At 33.8% G+C, this 20,302-nt stretch overlaps 1 protein-coding gene across 2 annotated transcripts; it reads left to right on the top strand.

Annotated features, from left to right (window-relative positions):
• The first annotated feature begins 1,992 nt into the window (after nucleotides 1-1,992).
• Nucleotides 1,993-19,648, top strand: LOC121411291. 2 transcript variants are annotated; one of them, XM_041603937.1, is made up of 14 exons: nucleotides 1,993-2,405; nucleotides 3,518-3,666; nucleotides 4,536-4,671; nucleotides 5,620-5,708; nucleotides 6,626-6,722; nucleotides 7,227-7,369; nucleotides 12,179-12,305; nucleotides 12,798-12,877; nucleotides 13,931-14,015; nucleotides 14,804-14,982; nucleotides 15,478-15,613; nucleotides 16,844-16,999; nucleotides 17,608-17,745; nucleotides 18,265-19,648. In XM_041603937.1, the coding sequence occupies exons 1-14, from the start codon at nucleotides 2,342-2,344 to the stop codon at nucleotides 18,414-18,416; spliced, it is 1,731 nt and encodes a 576-aa protein (XP_041459871.1). In that variant the 5' UTR covers nucleotides 1,993-2,341; the 3' UTR covers nucleotides 18,417-19,648. The 2 variants fall into 2 exon arrangements, with proteins under 2 accessions (XP_041459871.1, XP_041459869.1); XM_041603935.1 differs by having other exon boundaries at nucleotides 15,478-15,625.
• The last annotated feature ends 654 nt before the right edge of the window (nucleotides 19,649-20,302 follow it).

The following is a 20,302-nucleotide window of genomic DNA, read 5'->3' as shown; positions in this document are numbered from 1 at the left end:
TAATGTAAGGAAGATCCCCACCTCCTCATCCTTTTCATGATTTACAAAACTTGAATAGAGTGTCTCATTCAGTAGGTCTAAATCACGAATTTTTTTGCTCACGCTTCGCGCTCGCACCAATCGTTTAGTTATATACCTATTCTGTTAAGTTACAAATGTGCTTAGAATTTCCATTCCTTAGGTAAAAATGTCAAAAAATTTCAGCTCGCGCTCCGCGCTCGCATTATTTGATTTTTTAAAATATGTAACGTCTTCATGGCTAACTGCAAGCAAGTCCTTAACAGTACCTTTTCCATCGGTTCATTTCTGCTCGCGCTTCACGTTCGTAATAATTATTCTCTTGCATACACATCTTTTTTCAGGATTGCCCAGAATGTTCAAAACTTTTAGAAAAAAGTACGAAAGATTCCCCCCAAAAAATTGCTCGCGCTTCGCACTCGCATTATACAGTGCGTATCAAAAAAAAGTTTACACTTTGAAAAAGCTATGGGAATCAAAAAAAATAAAACATGTGGGTAATTTTTTGACATATAATCTTGGGTTAGGGTCTCATCTATCACATGAAAGTAAAATTTTTGACAGAATGTTACACTGGAGTGAGCACTGTCCATTTTTGTAAAGCTGGCAGAAATGCTCGTTTTCACGCCGTGTCAAGGGGAAAGGGCGAAATCAAACTTACCTTGCGGAATATTTCTCATACAATTCCCTTGCACTTTCAGTCAATTGAAATAAAACGGATACAGTCAACCATTTTCTAACAATTTTCCACCCAAATTGAAATTTCAACACTTAGTAAGCACAACCTTTACCATTTTTGTGCCAGCTGGATCTGAGGACATAACTGAATCTGAAGAAAAGTTAAAATCAGACATCTCTACCATTTTTTACTAAGTTTTTATTATTTAAAGTGGGTTTACATTTCATTTTTCATTTAATACTTGTTTCTCCACACTTTTCCCAATCTTTAAAATCATGAAAATCAAGCCTAAGTTATTTCATGTAATTCACAGCTCAGTGTAAAGCAAATATCGTCACGATGTCCTCGGTGTGTGGAGAGTGGGGTGGGGCGCAATGCACTCTTCGGAGGGTTTTGGGAAAGGACACAAGTTTAAAAAGGTTAAAGAGATCTTCAAATCAATTTTACTAGCTAAATTCCACGTGTTCTTCATGATTAAGGTCTACTTTTATTTGCATAACTATTTCAAAGTTCTGCGCAAATCATTTTTCACCAGCTTTTCAAAAGTAAGTGGTGCTCAGTCAAGCGGAAATATTTTTCGACAGTTATATCGTCATTTGATTAAATGGATCTGTACTAATGTTAAAATGTGGAAAATTCTTCAGGATATTCCAAATGTATAATTTTACAGGATTTTTTCTAAGTGTAAACTTTTTTTTGATACGCACTGTATAAATAATGACTATGGTATTATAGATTTATGTTTATTCATAAGAATAAAGCTAAGAAGTGACTAATAGGACTACCCCTTTAAAGAAACCCAAAATCCCGGCAAATATCATATTCGAGTGGCCGATCGGGGAAAATGTCTGAAAAAAAAATCCGGGCCCCCCCTATTGGCGAAGGCTGGATCCGCCCCTGTGTGTCTGTAGTGCAGTTACCAAACCGGGTTCCCAAACTTGAATATTTCAAACAAAATAAACGGGAAGAAACTTTCGTAACTGAGACAAAATCATAGGCGGCGGAAGCGGGGGGGGGGGGGGTAACGTATCCCCCTCCCCCACTGATCTCTCCACTAAGTGGAGAGATCAGTAGCCCCCCCCTAAATTATTAGTTTTTAATAATTTTTGGGGGCTTGCTTGCTTGTCAGAAATTTTGGCGGTCCCCCTAAAATGTCTTCCGCCGCCAATGTGCAAAATACACATTTAGTATAAAATGACAGTTTAACATCAAAAGAATTAAGAGCCTCATGATTTCCTACCCCACCTCGTAGTGCGCCATCCTAGCGCCATTAAATCCTATGACTGCCTGTGATTCAATTACCCCTTTTGTCGTTTGCCGTTTTCTAAACCAACTTTCTGATATTAAAAAAGCAGGGTGCATGAATAGATCTTGAAAGAAAGAAAGAAAGATAGATAGGGAGATAGATAGGTAAAAAGAAAAAAAAGAAACAACGAAAATTAGGGAAGAAAGAAACATACAAAGGACGAAATCATTCTTCAAAACTCGACTTCTATATCCAACATTCTCTGCACGCGAGAAAGGCGGGGAAAGTCCCTGCGTTCATAATTCACCTGTCCCTTTCGTGACTGCGTTCTAGTATCTACAGAATGAAACTACTGAATTTTCGTTTGCACTCATTGGCCCGAATATAAAATACCAAAGATGTGGACAACTAAATCTTTAGGAATAATTTGGATTATCATTTTGGCTTTCACTTCTTGGACAGGTAAGTTACTTCAAGTATTTATCCTTTCAATAGCAGAAAGCGCTATTTTTCACAATCTAATTAAGACAGACTTTAAGAGTTAACACATATATCTTCCAACTTTACGTTATTATGCACTAGTTTGTGTGAATTGAGGGCAAGATACTGAATACGATCACATAGGTATTCCATACGTGAGCCTTCATTTTATTCTGGTCTTCTAATTTTTAGTTTAAACCTCACCATAATAACAAAAATAGTATCGTAATAAATTAAACTTAAATATGATTCATGTTACCAAGACATACGTGTGTATTTGGTCATAACGAGTATAATAAATCACAGTCTTCATAATCTTACAAAAATCATTATTCAGTTTTCATGAGAATAGCGAGGGAGCAATTTGAAATAATCACAAATGTACTCACATTCATTTTGATTTCATTTAAGCGATTTAATTTAAGGCACGTTCAATTTCTAAATTTATAGACTATTTTGCGAATTTGCCCCCATTAATCAATTAAAGATTTCTTATCTTTATCGGACTCATTTTACTGAAGATTATTATGAACTAATTGTGATACAAAATATGTGAATATGTGACAAAATGTTGTGCGATATCAGTAAAATCATTAGTTTTAATGATGTTTCTGCATTCATGGCAATTTTGGCAAAGATATACCTCCAATGATAATGATAAAATTCTACTAAGAAAATGACGAATCAGCTTTGCTTCCTGTCAACCATGCAGTCGTCTTGATGATGGCCATAGGTAATCGGGGGTGTATGTAGGCCTTCATGAATCATAGAGGTTAAATGAAGGTGAAACGTCAATAGAAGGATCAACAGCAATGAAATGGTTGTAAATAGAAGAAAATTTTATAATCTGTTGATAAAAAAGAATAAGAATGAGAGTCAGAATGAACAAAAAAAAATCATTTCAAGTAAGTTCTCTGAAACTGTATAGTTTTTATGCTTTATCATGGATATACATACCTGTCAATAGGAACATAATACTGATTGATTGATTTAATTGTACTGAATCATATAAATGTATTTATTTATACCAGATTACGTGGATAAATGAATGAAAATGTAGATCGAGTGTAAAGATCTTTTCTTTTTTTACTTAGTTGCTCAGACTGCTTTCCAACCAGAATGTGCAGCATGGGACCGGATGATTCGATCTATCACCAAGAATGTTAGAAAGATCCCAACTGCAAGGGCTCAATGTTCAAGATCTAAAGACTGTACAAGGTTTGCATGCAAGTTCCTCATGCTGGTAGGTGAATGTCTTTTATTATAAATGAATTAAGATGAAATATGGATCTAGTTTTTAGATGAATAGGCCAATGCCCTTACACCCCAACGTTTATTTTTTATTTTTGTTTGTTTGTTTTTACTTTTTTAGGAATACTACAATGTCTCTGTTATATAAGCACATGGAAACTCATAAACGTATATTTACAGAAATCATTATTATTTCCTAAAATTGATCATGGGCGACGCCAGGATATTTTGGTATAGTCGAGAAAAAAAATCTGAACAAAAACTGGCTCTTAAAGTTGCTCTATTATAGGGAGGGGTAAGAGTCAATAAGCCCACAACTAAGTGGCCACTTTCTGACTGGATAATTCAAGACAAGAAAATCTATAATGACTTAAGATTACCGCATAAAAATAATTAAAATTTAATGCTAAATATAATTTGGAATTAAACTCAAAGTCATCGTAAACTAAAGTTATGCTATTGCTATCTAATCATTTTAAATCTTAAAGTCATTAATTCCATAATTTGTGTTGAATCGTTAAAGTTCCTATTCCGGCTGTGAAGGGAAGAGTTGAGATCTATTTTTTAAACACTGAAAGTTGCAATCAAACAAAATAAGTACCATCTTCGTGTACCCGCTATAAACTATCATCAATGAAGCCCTGCATCAACTATTGCACGTACCAAATAACATTATCTTCCGGATTGAATAGTATAACTTGAATTCCCTGTCTTCATGGAGTAACCTATATCAAGAACTTCAAATATGAAATAAAATTTACATATTTATATACCGTCTCCCCCCTCTCCCAATGAAGTTACTTCAACTATGGCTCTAAGGCACGGATATGCAATCTCTCCTTTTTCATTTTTTTCTTCCAGCGAAAGGATATCATATTTGACATCAAGCTCTTCCCGTGTACAACACCTGCACAAATGAGATTATTGGTACTCAGCAATACTGATAATGTTTACTTTGAACAGACAGTCATGAATGGAAATACATATCCTATACCAGGCGAGTACCTAACTCCACATAAAAAATGAATAAATGAAATGCTTGTAATTTACCTTCTACTTCAGTCCTACACTCTAAGAGATATCGGGTAAAAAGCTCCATGAGGGCAATTATGTGTCCAACCACCATTGGGCATTTTTATTTATTCAGTGTGATTAAAATTTTGCCCATTCTAAAGTAATTGCTGTTTTTTTTAAATCTTACTGGACAATATGCTTCCCGCATTGTGTGAAATACTTCCCCAAATTGGTTGGTCACAATGTAATTACCCCGTGCTGCATATTACCCAATATTTTTTTTAACAATGTAGGTATCAACATGCCTTTGATTTCTATCCAAAAGCTACAGCTCTAACCGTTTTGTTTCGTAGGTTATATAGGTTTTGTAAAGAAGTAATAGTTTATTGAATATTTTTTATGGAAATGAAGACAATCATGGGAAATCATTAACATTTTGATAAGGATGAAAGGGATATGTGGATGAATTGATACTGTAAGAAATTTTAAGTACAGCTAGTCATGTTGTATATTAGTGTTATGTCAGTACATGGTGGCCTGGTGGACACCAGCGCTATACAAATCTTGTGAATATTACTATGATTTTTTTAATGGTTCCAATCATAGCAAGCGTGGTTCTTTTGGTGAATCTCTTTAGTCAATGTTAATTTAAGTGTTTGAACATACATTATGTCAAGCAAATATTTTATCTTACTTTGATCATTTAGAGAAAAAAAGTCTTGAATGTTATTTTACGATAATTCTGTTTAAAAAGGAAATCATGATATTTAATGTCTCCTTTTAATTTTGATATAAAACCGAACTTGTTCTTGAACTCAGTAAAAGTTCGTTTGTTGTAATACCTAAAATCAACAGAGATATACCTTTCAATATGTTTGTATAAGCATTTAATGTATACCAGAGTTTTCTATATTCAACACGATATTTTTAGGTCTTACATACAACATTTTTCCTGGGATGAGATTACAAATATCAGTTCAGGTTCACTTCAGAAAATTAGCAGCTGGACTAAAAATAGGGGTAAGTTTGTTCATTTTTAAAAATTAAATTCCTTTGCTACCAAAAGAGAAAACGTTTTCACATTTTAAATGCAACGAATTTACTGATTTCTTGTTATATAGGACAGTCTAGAAATTGGATTGAATAATTGATATGCATTTTGATCGTATATCAACACAGTTTTTATGTCAAATAATTTCATTAACGGATAGCCATAAAAACAACTGTCTTTTATTGTTTCTTGATGGGACGAAATGTACTTGCAAGAATACATTTGAAGTGTGTTGTTATCATGAATAATTATTTATCGGCAAAACAGCTGCATGCTATATATGAGTTTATTTTTCATTATTATAAAGGAAGTCTTTCACTGATGACCATGAATGTGGTAGAGATATTCTTCTTGACAGAGGGCACGTGTGAAATTAATATTCAAAGAGTCACAAAGTAAGATAGCAAAAAAGATAAAACCACATGAACAAATATAGGAGAAACATACACACGCAATTGTTACGTATTCACAAGGATTATGTTAGGATGTCATAACGTCTGATGGTAGTGTCATATTCGGGACAAAGCTGTTACTTTTAGCAGACATAATGAGCTCCAGGGTGGAATCGTGCCAAAATGTCTCGAACAAAGGATTTTTCTTTATTTGGATTTACTTATTTGTATTTCCTGTTTTCGCTACCTGGGAAGGTGACTATGTTGTCTTTTGACGTAATATTAAAGGGAGTATAGCGCCACAGATCAAACCAATTATCAGGGAGTAGCGCCGCAGATCAAACCAATTATCAGAATTAAATATGTTATCCATAAGTTGCATACTTTGATTATGACATTAACTTTGATGACTAGATTATGCACATCTTTGCCTAATGAAAGAATATATTGTTGCATACGATTTATAACGTCATTCCATAACCTTTCATTTTTAGCTGCGATTGAAGTTCTCAGGACCTACTCCTCTCATCACCTTTCAATATCCTATTTTCCCTGATTTCATAATCCCTGTCAGAGAATGTACAACAACAGGTAAATCGAAACTGTAAATGGATCGATGTATCTAACTAGACTCATACTAAACGCATTATGTTAGGTTCGGAACTGTTTATAAGAACAATATAACTTGATCAATGATTTAGCAGCAGCTTGTTAAAATGTGTCTTTATTCTTTTAAACTTTGAAAGCTCTTTTTCTGAATAGGAATTAAAAATCCTATTACTGATGTATTTCTAAGAATAACACTGTTAAAAGAAACACGGGAAGAAGATAGTAAGACGATGCATTACAAGGGAATAGCATGCATACATTTTCTTGTCACTGATAAGAAAGATGATGTCGATTTCGGAATCTTATCCAATCAGGCAATTAATCACTTTATTAAGCGCCAAATGAAATTGAAGAGATCTTCTAATGAAACATTTTACCGTCGGATATATTAGGAATTTTCATGAGCTTTACTTGACACAACTTTTCATTTGAAAAAGTTATTTAGTTCCTGGTTTAAATCAAGTTTGTTTATTTGGTTTTTGGTAGAGACACCAGCCCTCATCCACTGTGGGAAAATGAACAATACAGTGACATCATTGACCCTTCCTCGAGCACATACCTGTACCATGGCAACGGGATGTGGTGGATTGGCGTGCTCTGGAGCTGTTGTCTCGGCACCTTCAGTCCAAGTAAGTCTGGTCTATATCTTCTTTCACTTGATATCAATGTTCAGTCACATTTTCTTTGAGCATCTTTATAATTCAGACTGATTAATATAAATTCTCCTTCGTAAATTGAGTCCTCTCTCTCTCTCCCTCTCATATCTATATTAGTTTGTTGACATTTTTCAGTTTTCTACATTGTCTTACTCTTATATTCCATTTTCTACTGTTTTTTTAATAGTTTTGGATGCTACACTTATCGATTTGAATGCTCTATATATAATAACTCCATGGATGGTCATCATTTAGTCGACTGGTTAAATATTGCATTATAATTTCATGACTGTATATTGAAAAGTGGATTCATCACATGTTAAATATGATTTTGATAAAATATTTCTTGTGATGACTTTTCTATGAATTTTAATTCACATCCGAGTCCAATTCCCACTGGCGTATGGGCACGGGGGGGGGGGGGGTGGTAGATGAGACGTTAACGTTTCCCTGTTAATCGGTGAGCAAGTACAAATAATCAAATTCATGTTTTATCACTGTGCTTACTATTTACCCTGAAAAATACACGCTATTAATGTGTTTGAGTTTCAAGTGCTTTATAATATCCGACTTAAATTGCTCCTTTTTCACCCTGTCAATAAAATATTTTGCATAATATTGCTCCCCGCAGCTATACCCCATTTTATATACCGTGTGTATGTATTTTTAAAATCAAAGTTTGAGCATATTTTCTTGCTCGTTCCTTACACTATATCGCATACAAACCCCAGAAACTTTTTTTTTCCTTTGGAGCTGTTCCCTACACTTACCTCTATAAATTGCTTCGTTTTCTCGCCTCACCCTGAAACGGTTAATTAAAAAAATATATCTCTGTTACGAATACGTTTATTGAAAACCATTGTTTTGAGTACCACAAAGAATAATTAGCGTATCAAATGAAAGAACTTCAAGGATGGGCTAAACTAAACCCTGATGGCATCTTAAAGCCCATAATCACATTAACCCTTAAGTACATGGACATTAAGTCAATTACGACGTTAAACATATAGATGGGCAGGAAATGTTGTAACGAAGGAACAATATTTAATCAGCCTTAACCGAGGGCAGGAAGTTTGATGGAAATAATCTTCAAAATGGTTCATTATCAGATTCTTTTAAGCTTCTTGACCTGAGTCGAAGAGATCGAACTGGAATATAGGGTTTTCCGGGGCCCTGACTTCGTACTAATAAAAGCTGGTTAGAGACACACTAGGATGGATATTAGACAAAGTGGGTGTAGACCAAGTGGCAATTGACCGTCATGCTACTCTGTCATGTTTCCAATTATAGACAGGCGGTACCAAGTGTCTATTAGGATTAAAAATAAACAGCAATAAGCAAGCTCTTATAACCATCAGTGACATGTCATTGTGGTCTTTGTGGAAAACTTATAGGATTATGACCCAGTTCATCAAGCCATTCGTTACTTGACTGCTTAACTAATATCTATCAATGGATTATCCATATGTTCAATTGTCATGATTATGAGAATTTAATTTTAATTTTATATGAAATATAATACGTTTATGCTTAAACACAAAATAATATTTTACCATTCATTTATTTGTAAATTTGGTCATTAACGTATGTAATCTCTCTTAATAATTATATTGCGGTTTGATTCATCAGTTTTTAATGAAACATGTATAACGACAGGCCTCTGGTGTAGATATTTCTTAACTTACATTATTTTTTTTTATTAAATCTGCTATTTCTATACAGCAAAAATCATTTTCTAATGAAAGACTAGAATGAACCAGAACACATTCTCTTGACAGTGGAATTGTCAGTTGTTAAAGGTATACATCAGATTAGCCTCTTCCATTGGCAAAGATGGCTAGAATATAGTGAGTCAGACAAAGTACTGTTCAACCCACTCACTCCAAATACATGCCCTCTCCAGCACCTTAACTATGGTATCCATACAGTGCAAAAACGTTCCAAGTCTCATATACAGGAAGGTGTTTGTTCCTCCCTGGCTATGATTCATTTAAACTACGTGGTTGGTACCTCTGTGTTACCATGGCAACAATGAGTGTATGCACTGTCATATTGATCATGTTATATATTGTCAACTTACAGCACAACCATAATAGTTGGGACAAACTAAGAAGAAAAGAAGACAAAAGATATTATTTTTACTTTGTGTCTTTCCCATTTATGAATGACTCTTTGTCCCCACTTTGGGTGAATCAGGAGTTAAGATAGGCCTACGCAACAGTTATAGAAGTTACTTCTACTCTCACTTTAAAGGTCAATGATTATTGTGGCGAAGTGATTGAGTGTTCTATTTATATACAATGCGTCATGTCATCTCACTAATAGGAAGGAGGTTACCTCATGATTTCATGTACTTTTAGATTACATCCCCCACCAAAAAAAAAAATAAGGTACTCAAATACATATTTTATTCAAATTTCAAGTCTATAAAACAAGGAGATGTACATGTATATGCCCTTGTGATGTAGGAAGAACCCCAAATAATGTTTACGTGACCTTTTACATTCATTATTACCTCAGTACATTTCGTTGATTTAGAACACAATCTGACTTGTAATTAATTCATGTGTAATTTTGCCAGGGTAAAGCCCCGTTTTTGACATTTAAGTAATTCTTCGATAGTTTATCTCCCACCATGGCCCAAGTTTTGCTCTAGTTTAGAACCACTTCTTCGAATTTTTAGATTAATTACACAGCTTCAACTTGAACTTTACATGATTCTAACATTTTGTTATAATAACATATAATTTTCAACTTGGGAAAATCCCGTCTGCTATTTCTAAAATTCTAAAATTAGTCCACGGATTGAAGCCATATAAAGACTATTCATCTCAATTATATTATATTAGTGTTAAAGATTATCTCTGTCTGATATCTAGAATATACGTTGCTAGTGTTAGAGCGAAAAGTGAAAATGATTTAAAAAATGTACATTTTAAATAACTAACAAAACATAAAAACAAACTTAAATTGAGATCATCTGAAGTTTTGTTGAGCATATCAAGCAAATGTCGTTGGTGAGAGTGCGTGTAGAAGATACAGAAACGGTCATGTATGGACTTGATGGAGGGGGTACAAAGACAGGTAAACCTGAAAGGCAAGGAAGCCTGGGAGTTAGCATGAGATAGAGAGAGAGAGACAGACAGACAAACAGATAAACAGAGTTAGTCAGATAGAAAGAGAGACAGACAGAAGAGATTTTTCACTCATCTACATGGTTTCAGCATTAAACTTAATTCATTTCCTGCTATTTGTATTCCTTAATTTCCTGTAGATATTTCTTTAAATAATGCATTGTATGTGTCATTCGCCTCACAAATTTAAGATGGGGAAAAAGAGGCCTTGAAAAAACATAAGAGCAGGTTGAGCTCTCAGCCCCACTTAGAACATTTCTTCTGATTTAGTTAACAAAAACAGTATTACTTATTTATCAATTTTTACTTGTTTGGTCACAAGAAAGATGAGGCTGCATAGTTCGTTAACGGAAGGAACAGGGAAGCGCCGTATATACATTTATTGAATTTATTGAGGTAAACGTCGGAAAGTTTAATAACATGTGCATATGTAGGAAGTTGGCTCCTGCTAAAAAAGGGGGCACTTTCTAAACAGGAATTGCTTGATTTAGCCACCAAGCTTGCTTCTTTCCGTCATGTCTCCATGGATACATTAATTTGGGCAGTCATCAGGAGATATCCAAGCATGACTCCTCCTTAAGTCACAGCTTACCGAGAATAAACTCCCCCTGTCTTCATGGAGTGACTTGCCTGGAAGATAATCAATATGAAATGGAGACGAAAGATGAAGGGTAGTTTTATGGACGATTTCCTTGAGCAGTTTGCAGGATATTGCTCGGATCATTTTCTCCAAAGATTTATTCTGGCATACATACTGTAAGCCCGTTCTTAAAGGATATGAAAACGTGCTGCAGGTTTATTGCTTTAAGTTATTTAGCTCGAATGATGATTGACTTCCCTAGCTGAAAATGAAAATAGCTTCCAATCTAGCTAATTTGCGCAAAACCTTATGTTTTTAAAAAGTAAGGTAAATTCGTATGAACATTACAATGTGGCAGACTAAAATATCATGTCATTGAGTCAATTGATTATTGCTTGTGACCCCCACCCCTTATATATTCGAAGATATAAGCGAACTATAAGTCTGAATGTTTTCAGTGTAGTATTGTACTGAAAAAAAAGACATTTCAAAGTATGTGATATCTATTCAAAATCTTTGATGTTGACAATGAGAAAGATTTTTCATACATAATACTACATACTCAAAACGTTGGGCAACATACTGTCCACTGTGTTGGGTAACGTATTTGGTTTGGTTTTATTTACCGTGTGTTGGAATATAGTATACACATACACACACATATATTCTGGGCAATTATTATGCAATTGAGCAAATTTATTACCCAACTATTCGTTTTTATTACCCAATTTGGACAGATTTTAACCGGTAGTTGTGTGGACAATATGTTGCCCAGTGTTGGTTAAAAGTTGGGATTTTTTGCTCAACTATTTTAAGAGTGTAATATAGATTGATATTGATATTCCCAGTGATTTTACAACTATCTGGTTAATTCATTTGCATTAACTTTTATTCAAATTATAAATAAAATACAAAAGAAAACATTCAAATCATTTTTTCAGTTTCCGTTTACAGGCTTTCATTTCCCTCCAATTTGTTTCCTTATTCTCTTTCTTTCATAAAATTAATATTTTTGTAGTTTTTGATAACCTGCATATGAATACAACATTATGTATTGTATCTCCATAGAACATCCCTTACAATATAAGTGTAGAGATGGATGGCTGTGATAGCCCGCTATCATACACGGTTGCCATATCAACTGCCCTGGGAAGCTGGCAGTATAAGTTTTTCCGCTCCAAGGATATCATAGTGGGTAAGTTCAACTTCTATTTGAAGAACGGAACACCCCGAAGGATTATTGATACGGTCTTAAATAAGGGGGTGTTGCAAGAAATTTATTTGCAATTATTAATAGCAAATTTCAGTAGCAAATTTCATTACAAATTTTCAATTGATTGATGAACTTTAACGACAGTAGATGAACTGTATTTTATGTCGCAAGAAGCTAGCAAGCATTCAATTTCTCATCTGTGATAAACATTAAGCCGTGTTATATATCCTATGACCTGTAAAGGACTTGCAGTAGATAGCAAGTTTACCACAAGTATAATTATCATTTACTGTGTCTTGAATTATTACACTATGGAGGAATAGGCTCAAATTCTGGCTTTACAGGTGGATTATTTTGGTGCCATTCCAGGTGCCTTGCCAGATGCCATGCTAGGCAAAAAACATTATTTTATTATTTCAGTATTTTCGATCCTGTACTTTAAAAAAATCTGTATTCATTGTTATTTTTGTAAAGATATGATATTTCCTCAACGAACTGCCTTTGTCAAATTGTCAATGAAGCCAGATCTCAACCTAGAGACAATGACTACTTCGGTAAGTACTTCTTGATTTCATGATTTCTCTCCAGAAGTAATGATCATGATATCAAGTCATTACATATTGAATATGTTTGAGACAGAATGATTTCATATGACATATTTCATTGAATGCGACACGCTTATGTAGTAAGAATGGGGTAAATCGAAAAAGAAAATTTGCATTATCAGGCAAGCAGTACGAGTGTACGATATCCTGTCGTATTTGTGATTTTCAAAAAAAAAATATTGGCTTATAGGTTATTTTTTATGATAACGACTTTTAAATCTATTGCAACACATATATATATGAAAAATAAATGTAAAGACAAATGAAATGGAAGAATATTCCATTTACACATAAAATAATCGCTTGAAGGATGTGAGTTTTAATCGTATCTTGAAGGTTCGTGTATAGGTAGTTTTGGTTTCTTTGTATCACAAATCAATATGAGTTGGCCTCGTGAACGATTAAGAAAGTGTTTCATCATCTCCAGAAAGATGGAAGAGAAGCATATCTATGGATTGAGAATAGATACATTTTTGATAGTGGATTATTTCGGAACTAATGGAATGAAGAGAAAGAGCAGTGCAAATGTACATAGAAGCATTTTGCTGCTTAATATTAATTTGCTAGCTTGTTTAAATACACTGTCACTACAAACATAAAAAGAGTGACAGGAAGTGCAGTGCAATTAACCAATTAAATATTAATGTAAAATGACTTTTTTGCTGATTGCATTTACATATACAATTTATATTTTCAATCCATTATTAATCATCCTAAAGTAAAATCGCAATGGCCATTGAAGAAGCCATGCATGATGTATGACAGTGTGAAGTTCATTCAGACTGATTTTATTTTGATATAGTTATTGTATTTCAAGAGTTAGGAATTATCGTATTTTTATTTATTGAAGTGTCATAGTGGTGACCTAATGGTGATTTTTGGTTTCTCAATTCGTCACTTCTTTATACTTTGATATAATCATTAATATGAAACTTTCCAATCAATAAGACTGTGTATAGACATCAATATTCTCATGTATTCATTTTCTTTTTTCCCCTCTAGCTGATATTGAGAAGCTGTGTGGATAGACTGTCGTGTTTTGATACTGGTTTATTAAACCAAGTTGCAATTCCTATTCCACCTTGCAGTGAGTATGAATATTAACTTAGAATTATATCATCACTACCATAACTCATTCATATTACAATTGTTAAGATAAAGAACAATGAATTATGAGATATGTCTATTGCCAATGAATAGCTATAAATAATATTGTATAATGTACATGGTACTCTCTGGAAGAAATAATGTGATGTTAATGTTTAGCTCGTAGTTTAAAATGACACAAGTGTCGCCAAGATACTACATTCTATGTCCCATGTTGGGACCAGTCATTTCCTATCTAACGGAGTCATCTTAAAGCGATCTTAATTATCTTTAAAGCTTTAACAGTGGTAATGATGATAAAGTGAATGAATAATACTCCTGATCAGTCAGGGTAAATTAGTTTTGACAAATGAAAGAAAGTACGATGACAAATTAGACTTCATAATTTATAAGAGAAATATAGCATGCACGTCAAATTAAGTTCTGTCCTTGTTATACAATAAAGATTGAGGGAAGTGGTTAGTGACAAGTTAAGATAACATGACAATAAAAATATTAGAAGTACGTACCACCTAAAAAAAGTTGAATTCATATAGGGTCCGATGAAACATTTTTTTGTAGAAGTTGTGAATCGTTTGACAAATAGCATCCGTTTTTTTTAATTAAACCGAGTTAATTCCAAGAGCAATGTGTAAAGATTATTATATATTAGAGTATGATGTCTAGTGTAACTTTGCTTGATACGATTGAAGCATGATTCAAAAGGAATATAAATCAGCACTCCAGCATCTTAACTAAATATAATGGATTATTTACCCTTTTTCTCAGATTCAGTGGCCCCCACTGGTTCGTCCCCCACCATGGGGTCGACGCCCCCACAGGATGAGTGTCTCATCTGGAGAAACGTAGAGACGGAGTTGATTCAATCAGCTGGACCTGGTTATGGTATTACATCATGTACTACAATAGAGAACTGCAGTGGGTACAACTGCACTGGGGAATTTGAGGTTAGAGTGCTTCATAAGCCCTGTTACAGAGTAGTTTTGCTCTTCTTGGTGAATAAGAATGAAAGTGGAAATATTATTTTTGGAATAGTTTCCTTCCTCAGAATCATACAGTGCTGATTCATTTTTACTATTTATCATTACATTGGCAAAAATCGTGCACCACCCATTACCTTAAATCATCCTTCTGACTTTTTAATGTTGCTTAAAGAAACAATCAGGCCTATCACGTATTTTCTTATACATTAATTTTTCATGTTAATGTTAATTCTCTTATATCATTGTGTGAAAAATATAATTTCATCATTCCCATCTACCTGACACTTAAATTCCTTATAACTGCATTAGTCTCACTAATATTTCCAGATTCTTGACAGTTTATATCATGCCGATGTCTTAATGTATAAGCGAATTCACATAATGTAGTTAATTGTATTATTTGTTTTCAAAGATTGTAACAGGCTAGCAATAATAACCTATTTTATCTGTTTTCTATAGGGTCATAACTACACAATCGTGACGGTACTAAAGCATTGCAGAGACCCAGCAGTACTCCATATGATTGTTTCTAGTGTCACTGATCGTTTCTTCTGGCAAAAGAGTATCACCCACAATGAGAATATAACGGTTGCTGGTAAGAACCAAGGTGTGCATTATTCTCTTACAATTTAATTCAATTCATTCATATTATGAACATATTATTTTTGGCAAGACTCACCCAAAAATATGTTTGTCATGATTTAAAATGAATGTAACAAGATTGATTTAGAGAAGGCGCGAGTCCCTAAAAACAAAAGCTTGTGGCAAGATATGCCTGTAACACATGTGCATTTACAATACAATATTTACTACAAAAAGTGAGGAAGACGGGCTAAAAGGAATTCAATGCAATAGGAAATAGCACATGTAAAGAAAGAAGACTTAAAAATAAATACCCAATATGAAATTTCCAGAATGAGAAGAAAGATTAGATGCATGGGATAGTGAAATGCCAAAAAAAAAACCGCAAATTGATAAAATTATTATGGTTAATTTTTTTTAGAAAATGAGCATAATAATTTGAAGTGAATAAGATATGGAATTCATCTGAAGATTAGGGTTACATTTTAATTTTGACATACAGTGTACACTGCAAAAACTCCGGTGTTGATTTAACACCAGTCTGGAATCTATATATGTCCACACCAGAGAAGTGTTAAACAACACCAGTTTGGTTTTGGTCTAACACCAGATAGGTGTTTACATAACAACAATTAGTATTAAAACAGCATCGGTTTGATTCCAAACTGGTGTTGTTTCAATATTTCTCTGGTGTGGACATATATAGATTCCGGTCTGGTGTTAAATCAACACCGGAGTCTTCGCAGTGTAAGGAAATGATATAGGCATTGAGAAAAATAAGATATCACTGGAGTTTAGATGAAAATGAAGGAAAACTGGATTTAATTACATTAAATTTGACAATAGCATATCAATAATTAATTTTTGTTAACCTTTGGAAAACTAGGCCAAACATAATGAACACATAGCTCCATGCATACACATAAGACTAGTTCAACTAGCATCTAGAACGTGAAGATTAGAAAAGGATGGGAGATCTGACGATGAATAAACAAAGAAAGAAGATGAATATATGGATTTAATAGTTCAGACAGAATAAAAAAGCAGAAACAGATTCACAGAGAGTAAAGAATGCCTGAAGATAACAAAAGAATATTGTCAAACAAATTATAAAAAAAATAGAAACCAGGATCATAATGAAGGCTATCTCAGTGAACAAATTATCAAATGAAGAAAAGTAAAAACGTGAGTGGAATATTGAACAAATGTAACATTGTAATTTGGTTAAAATATTTCATGTCAGGATCATCAGGAATGCTTGGATTCCATATTCACCTGCTGAAGCTAACACCTAAACAGGTTTTAGTAGGAGTGTTTGCTCAAGTAGGTCTACCGGGTCTCTCACCTCTCAGTGTGCCACTCATTCAAGATCAGATCATGCCTGTCAAACAATGCCCAAGTAAGTCGGATGTTATCCTGATTTTTTTGTGTCAAACAATAAGTTGATAGCGAACTTGAACATAATTTGAATTCATTTGTCTTTCGACTATATGGTACCTCTAATATAGGCCACATACAGACATCTGAATTCTTGAGATTCCAATAACCATACCGCTCATTGTCTAGTGTCCCCTATTCTTACAACAGTCCTAAGAATACCGAGTTGATAAAATGTGTAAATACTGATATCTTACAAATATTCAATCTTATTCTGTCATGTTTTTGTTCATTCTTACATCTAATATAATTTATTATGCCTAAAAATATATAGTGTTTGAGTATACTGTAACATAGAGATAATATTAAGTATAAATCTTAAACTCCTCAAAATGGCCAATAAGTTGGGGACTGTATATCACATCTTTTTTTGACAAAAAAAATAGGTTAGCCAGCAAGCAAATGAGTAAGTATAAAAAGTATTTTATAAGTAAGTAAATAAGTAAAATTATTAGTGACTAAGTAATCACAGAAATATGTAGGTACACAAATAAAATAATGAAATTAATTAACTCTGCTTCCAGAAATCACATCTTCTGGGTCAATATTTTAAATTTGATGTAATTTCAGGTGTCACCAATGGAATCCCTGGTCAAGGTACTAATGGAAGAGGAACCCATGGGAGGGGTCATGGAGGGGGTAGAGCAAGGAGACCTGGAGGACGCCCTACTAAGAGTCCTGTACAGAACATGAGAATGAGAGCAGGAGGTAATTCATCAAAAATATATTGACAAATTGTATTCATTTAAAATGTGTGATTGTGAATTGGGATTAATATTCTGGTTTAAGTCACCTGTTATTTTGATTGGTTGTATGCTTTATATCCAATCCAGTCCTTGGATTTATATCGTGTCAATGTTAAGTTTAATACTCGGTCCATTAAAGTTGTAAGGATATAGGTTTCACAGGGTAAATTATAATTGAGTACTCCAGGTTGATTATCCAATACATTGACAGAATTGTGAACTTTAATCCCCTGGATGACTTTTGGTGATATAATAGATAAGGAAAAAAAGAACTGATGAAGAAATTACTAGATAAGAGGCAATGCTTGTAACATGATTTATTAATTGTATTTTTATTAGGAATTCAGTTAGTTGGATTAGCTGATGAGGCTCGAAATGGAAGGAATTGGTAGAAACATAACAAAATTCCTGAAAATGTGTCAAGTGTGAGAAAATGCTGCTATTTTTCACCCTCTTCTGACCCCCCCCCCCCTGTTCACAGCGAGTGTAGGTATTGGGCTCTCGATTGGTGTAGGAATAGCAGCACTGATGGCTACGGTCATGATCTATATCTACTACAAACAATTCCCAAGCCAGGATCGGATAATCTTGGTCCATAGAGCAGCGCCACCGACCACAGCAAGGACTTTATGATGATCATCAAGAAGACGTGCCACCCTTTGACATGGTTAAAGTATCGTAAATTGGATGATTCCAGAGAAAAAAAAGAAGGCTAATGACAAATTCTTAGCACTTGTGAAACCAAACTAAAACATGATTAGAATCACGAACGCTAATCACAATTACAAATTCAAATTCTACTTCGGAGGTGAATTCCAGTTCCATTCCATTCAAATCACAGCTTTGGAGTGAGTGTATGTAAGTTCCAATGATTCTAAAGATGAATTGCAATCATCATTACAATGATTGAAGATTCACGTGTGAAAAGGTCCTTGGTTACCAAGAGATTGTAATATCCTGAACAAAGAATGATTTGTCACATAAATGATGAATTGTCACTTGGTAGACACATATCCACTTTGTCTATTTTACGTCTCTGTCTCATCCCACATGACCTAATCCTAGTTTGTCAACAATGGGTTCTTTTACAAACCATTTTTCAAATTTGTAATTTAGCTCATTTATCTGTCTAATTTCTAGGTTAGAGGTTGGCTATACATGTTTTATCTAATGTCCTTTGGGTCCAACATCACCAAGTCTATATGCTTAGATAAACTGTTTATGAACCAAATTTTCATTTGAAGAAGTACAAGATAATAGGAAGATGTAGTGTCATTCGGACCATCTGGACATAAGACTAAATGACAATTAGACTAAATATGTACAAGATTAAATGAAGATAGGACCAAATGGGAAATTACACCAAATAATTAGTAGACTATTAAAGTGGGTATATAAAGCACACATCCCATCTCTGTGTATGTTATGTCCCTGTGAAACTTCTGGGGAAAACAAGAGTGTGTTATCACAGGAAATTGAAATTCACCGTGTACTCTTGCCAAGAAGTTTGACTTTGTGCAGGGGTATACCCTTTTTAATGGCCAAAAGTATTAGTAATAAGCATAGAACTACAATAAGAGAGTAACTAATCAATGCTTGAGTAAGGCTCACATTTGCAGCCAAAATGTCAATTTTAATTTGTTTAATTCATGTCATGCTTGATTATCTACATTCTTTGGATTTATTCAGTCTGATAAGCCTTTTCCATATTGCAGAATATACCCCTGTTACATATAGATTACTGTATTCTGTAATTTCCATGTAGATTTTATGTCACAATCACTGGCGGATCGGGGGGGGGGGGGCATAGCTGGCCCGTGTCCCCCTTTCGAGAGGCACAATAAAAATTTGTAATGTAAAAATGCTGTTATAACAGAAGTGTGCCCCCCTCCTTGAAAATGCAGACTTTTTTGCTTCTCAATTTTTTTCGTGGAAGAAATACCCTAAATTTTTGGTTAAAACCCTTTATTTTTGCTCATCAAAATATACCTTGGGAAAATGTGCCCCCCCCCTTTACAAAAAATACTGGATCCGCCCCTGGTCACAATAAAAGCAGACATGTATACTGTTTTTTAATTCAAGCTGCCTAGTCTAGTGGGCAGTAGAAGTTTGATTCAGTGTATTATTAGTAATAAAAAGTATAAATCAATGTGAAAATAAGAAGAGATTGAAATAGACATTGAAATATACATTCAAGTGTAATAATATTGGACCAATAAAGTTCATCAAATCTGTAAATATATTTTTCCAAAATGTAATTACATATTAGAATCTTTTATGTCAAGATGAATGTATAATAAAGTAAATATCTTTGTTATGTGCAAAAATGTGCAATGATATCTGTACATAAGCTTTTGAATGTATTCTATCATGCTTTGAAATACCTAAAATATATACTTATTTGCACAGAAATGAATTTAATATTTTGTAGAATATCACACATAATGATGCTTGCTTTTAAGCTTGAGAGATGTCATGAATATGGGTGCTGAAATTGTTTGCAACATACTTGTAATTGA

The sequence above is a fragment of the Lytechinus variegatus genome, chromosome 3 (genome assembly GCF_018143015.1).
Source record: "Lytechinus variegatus isolate NC3 chromosome 3, Lvar_3.0, whole genome shotgun sequence".
Taxonomy (NCBI): domain Eukaryota; kingdom Metazoa; phylum Echinodermata; class Echinoidea; order Temnopleuroida; family Toxopneustidae; genus Lytechinus; species Lytechinus variegatus.
Note: the sequence above shows the minus strand (reverse complement) of the source record. Positions and strands in the feature narration are given on the sequence as shown.

What these genes read in the sequence shown, in the direction of transcription:
- LOC121411291 (XM_041603935.1), top strand. Translation starts at nt 2,342, where the DNA reads ATGTGGACAACTAAATCTTTAGGAATAATTTGGATTATCATTTTGGCT. An exon ending in TCTCGGCACCTTCAGTCCAA is followed by an intron (nt 7,370 to 12,178) that starts GTAAGTCTGGTC and finishes GTATCTCCATAG; the next exon opens with AACATCCCTTACAATATAAG. An exon ending in TAGAGACAATGACTACTTCG is followed by an intron (nt 12,878 to 13,930) that starts GTAAGTACTTCT and finishes TTTCCCCTCTAG; the next exon opens with CTGATATTGAGAAGCTGTGT.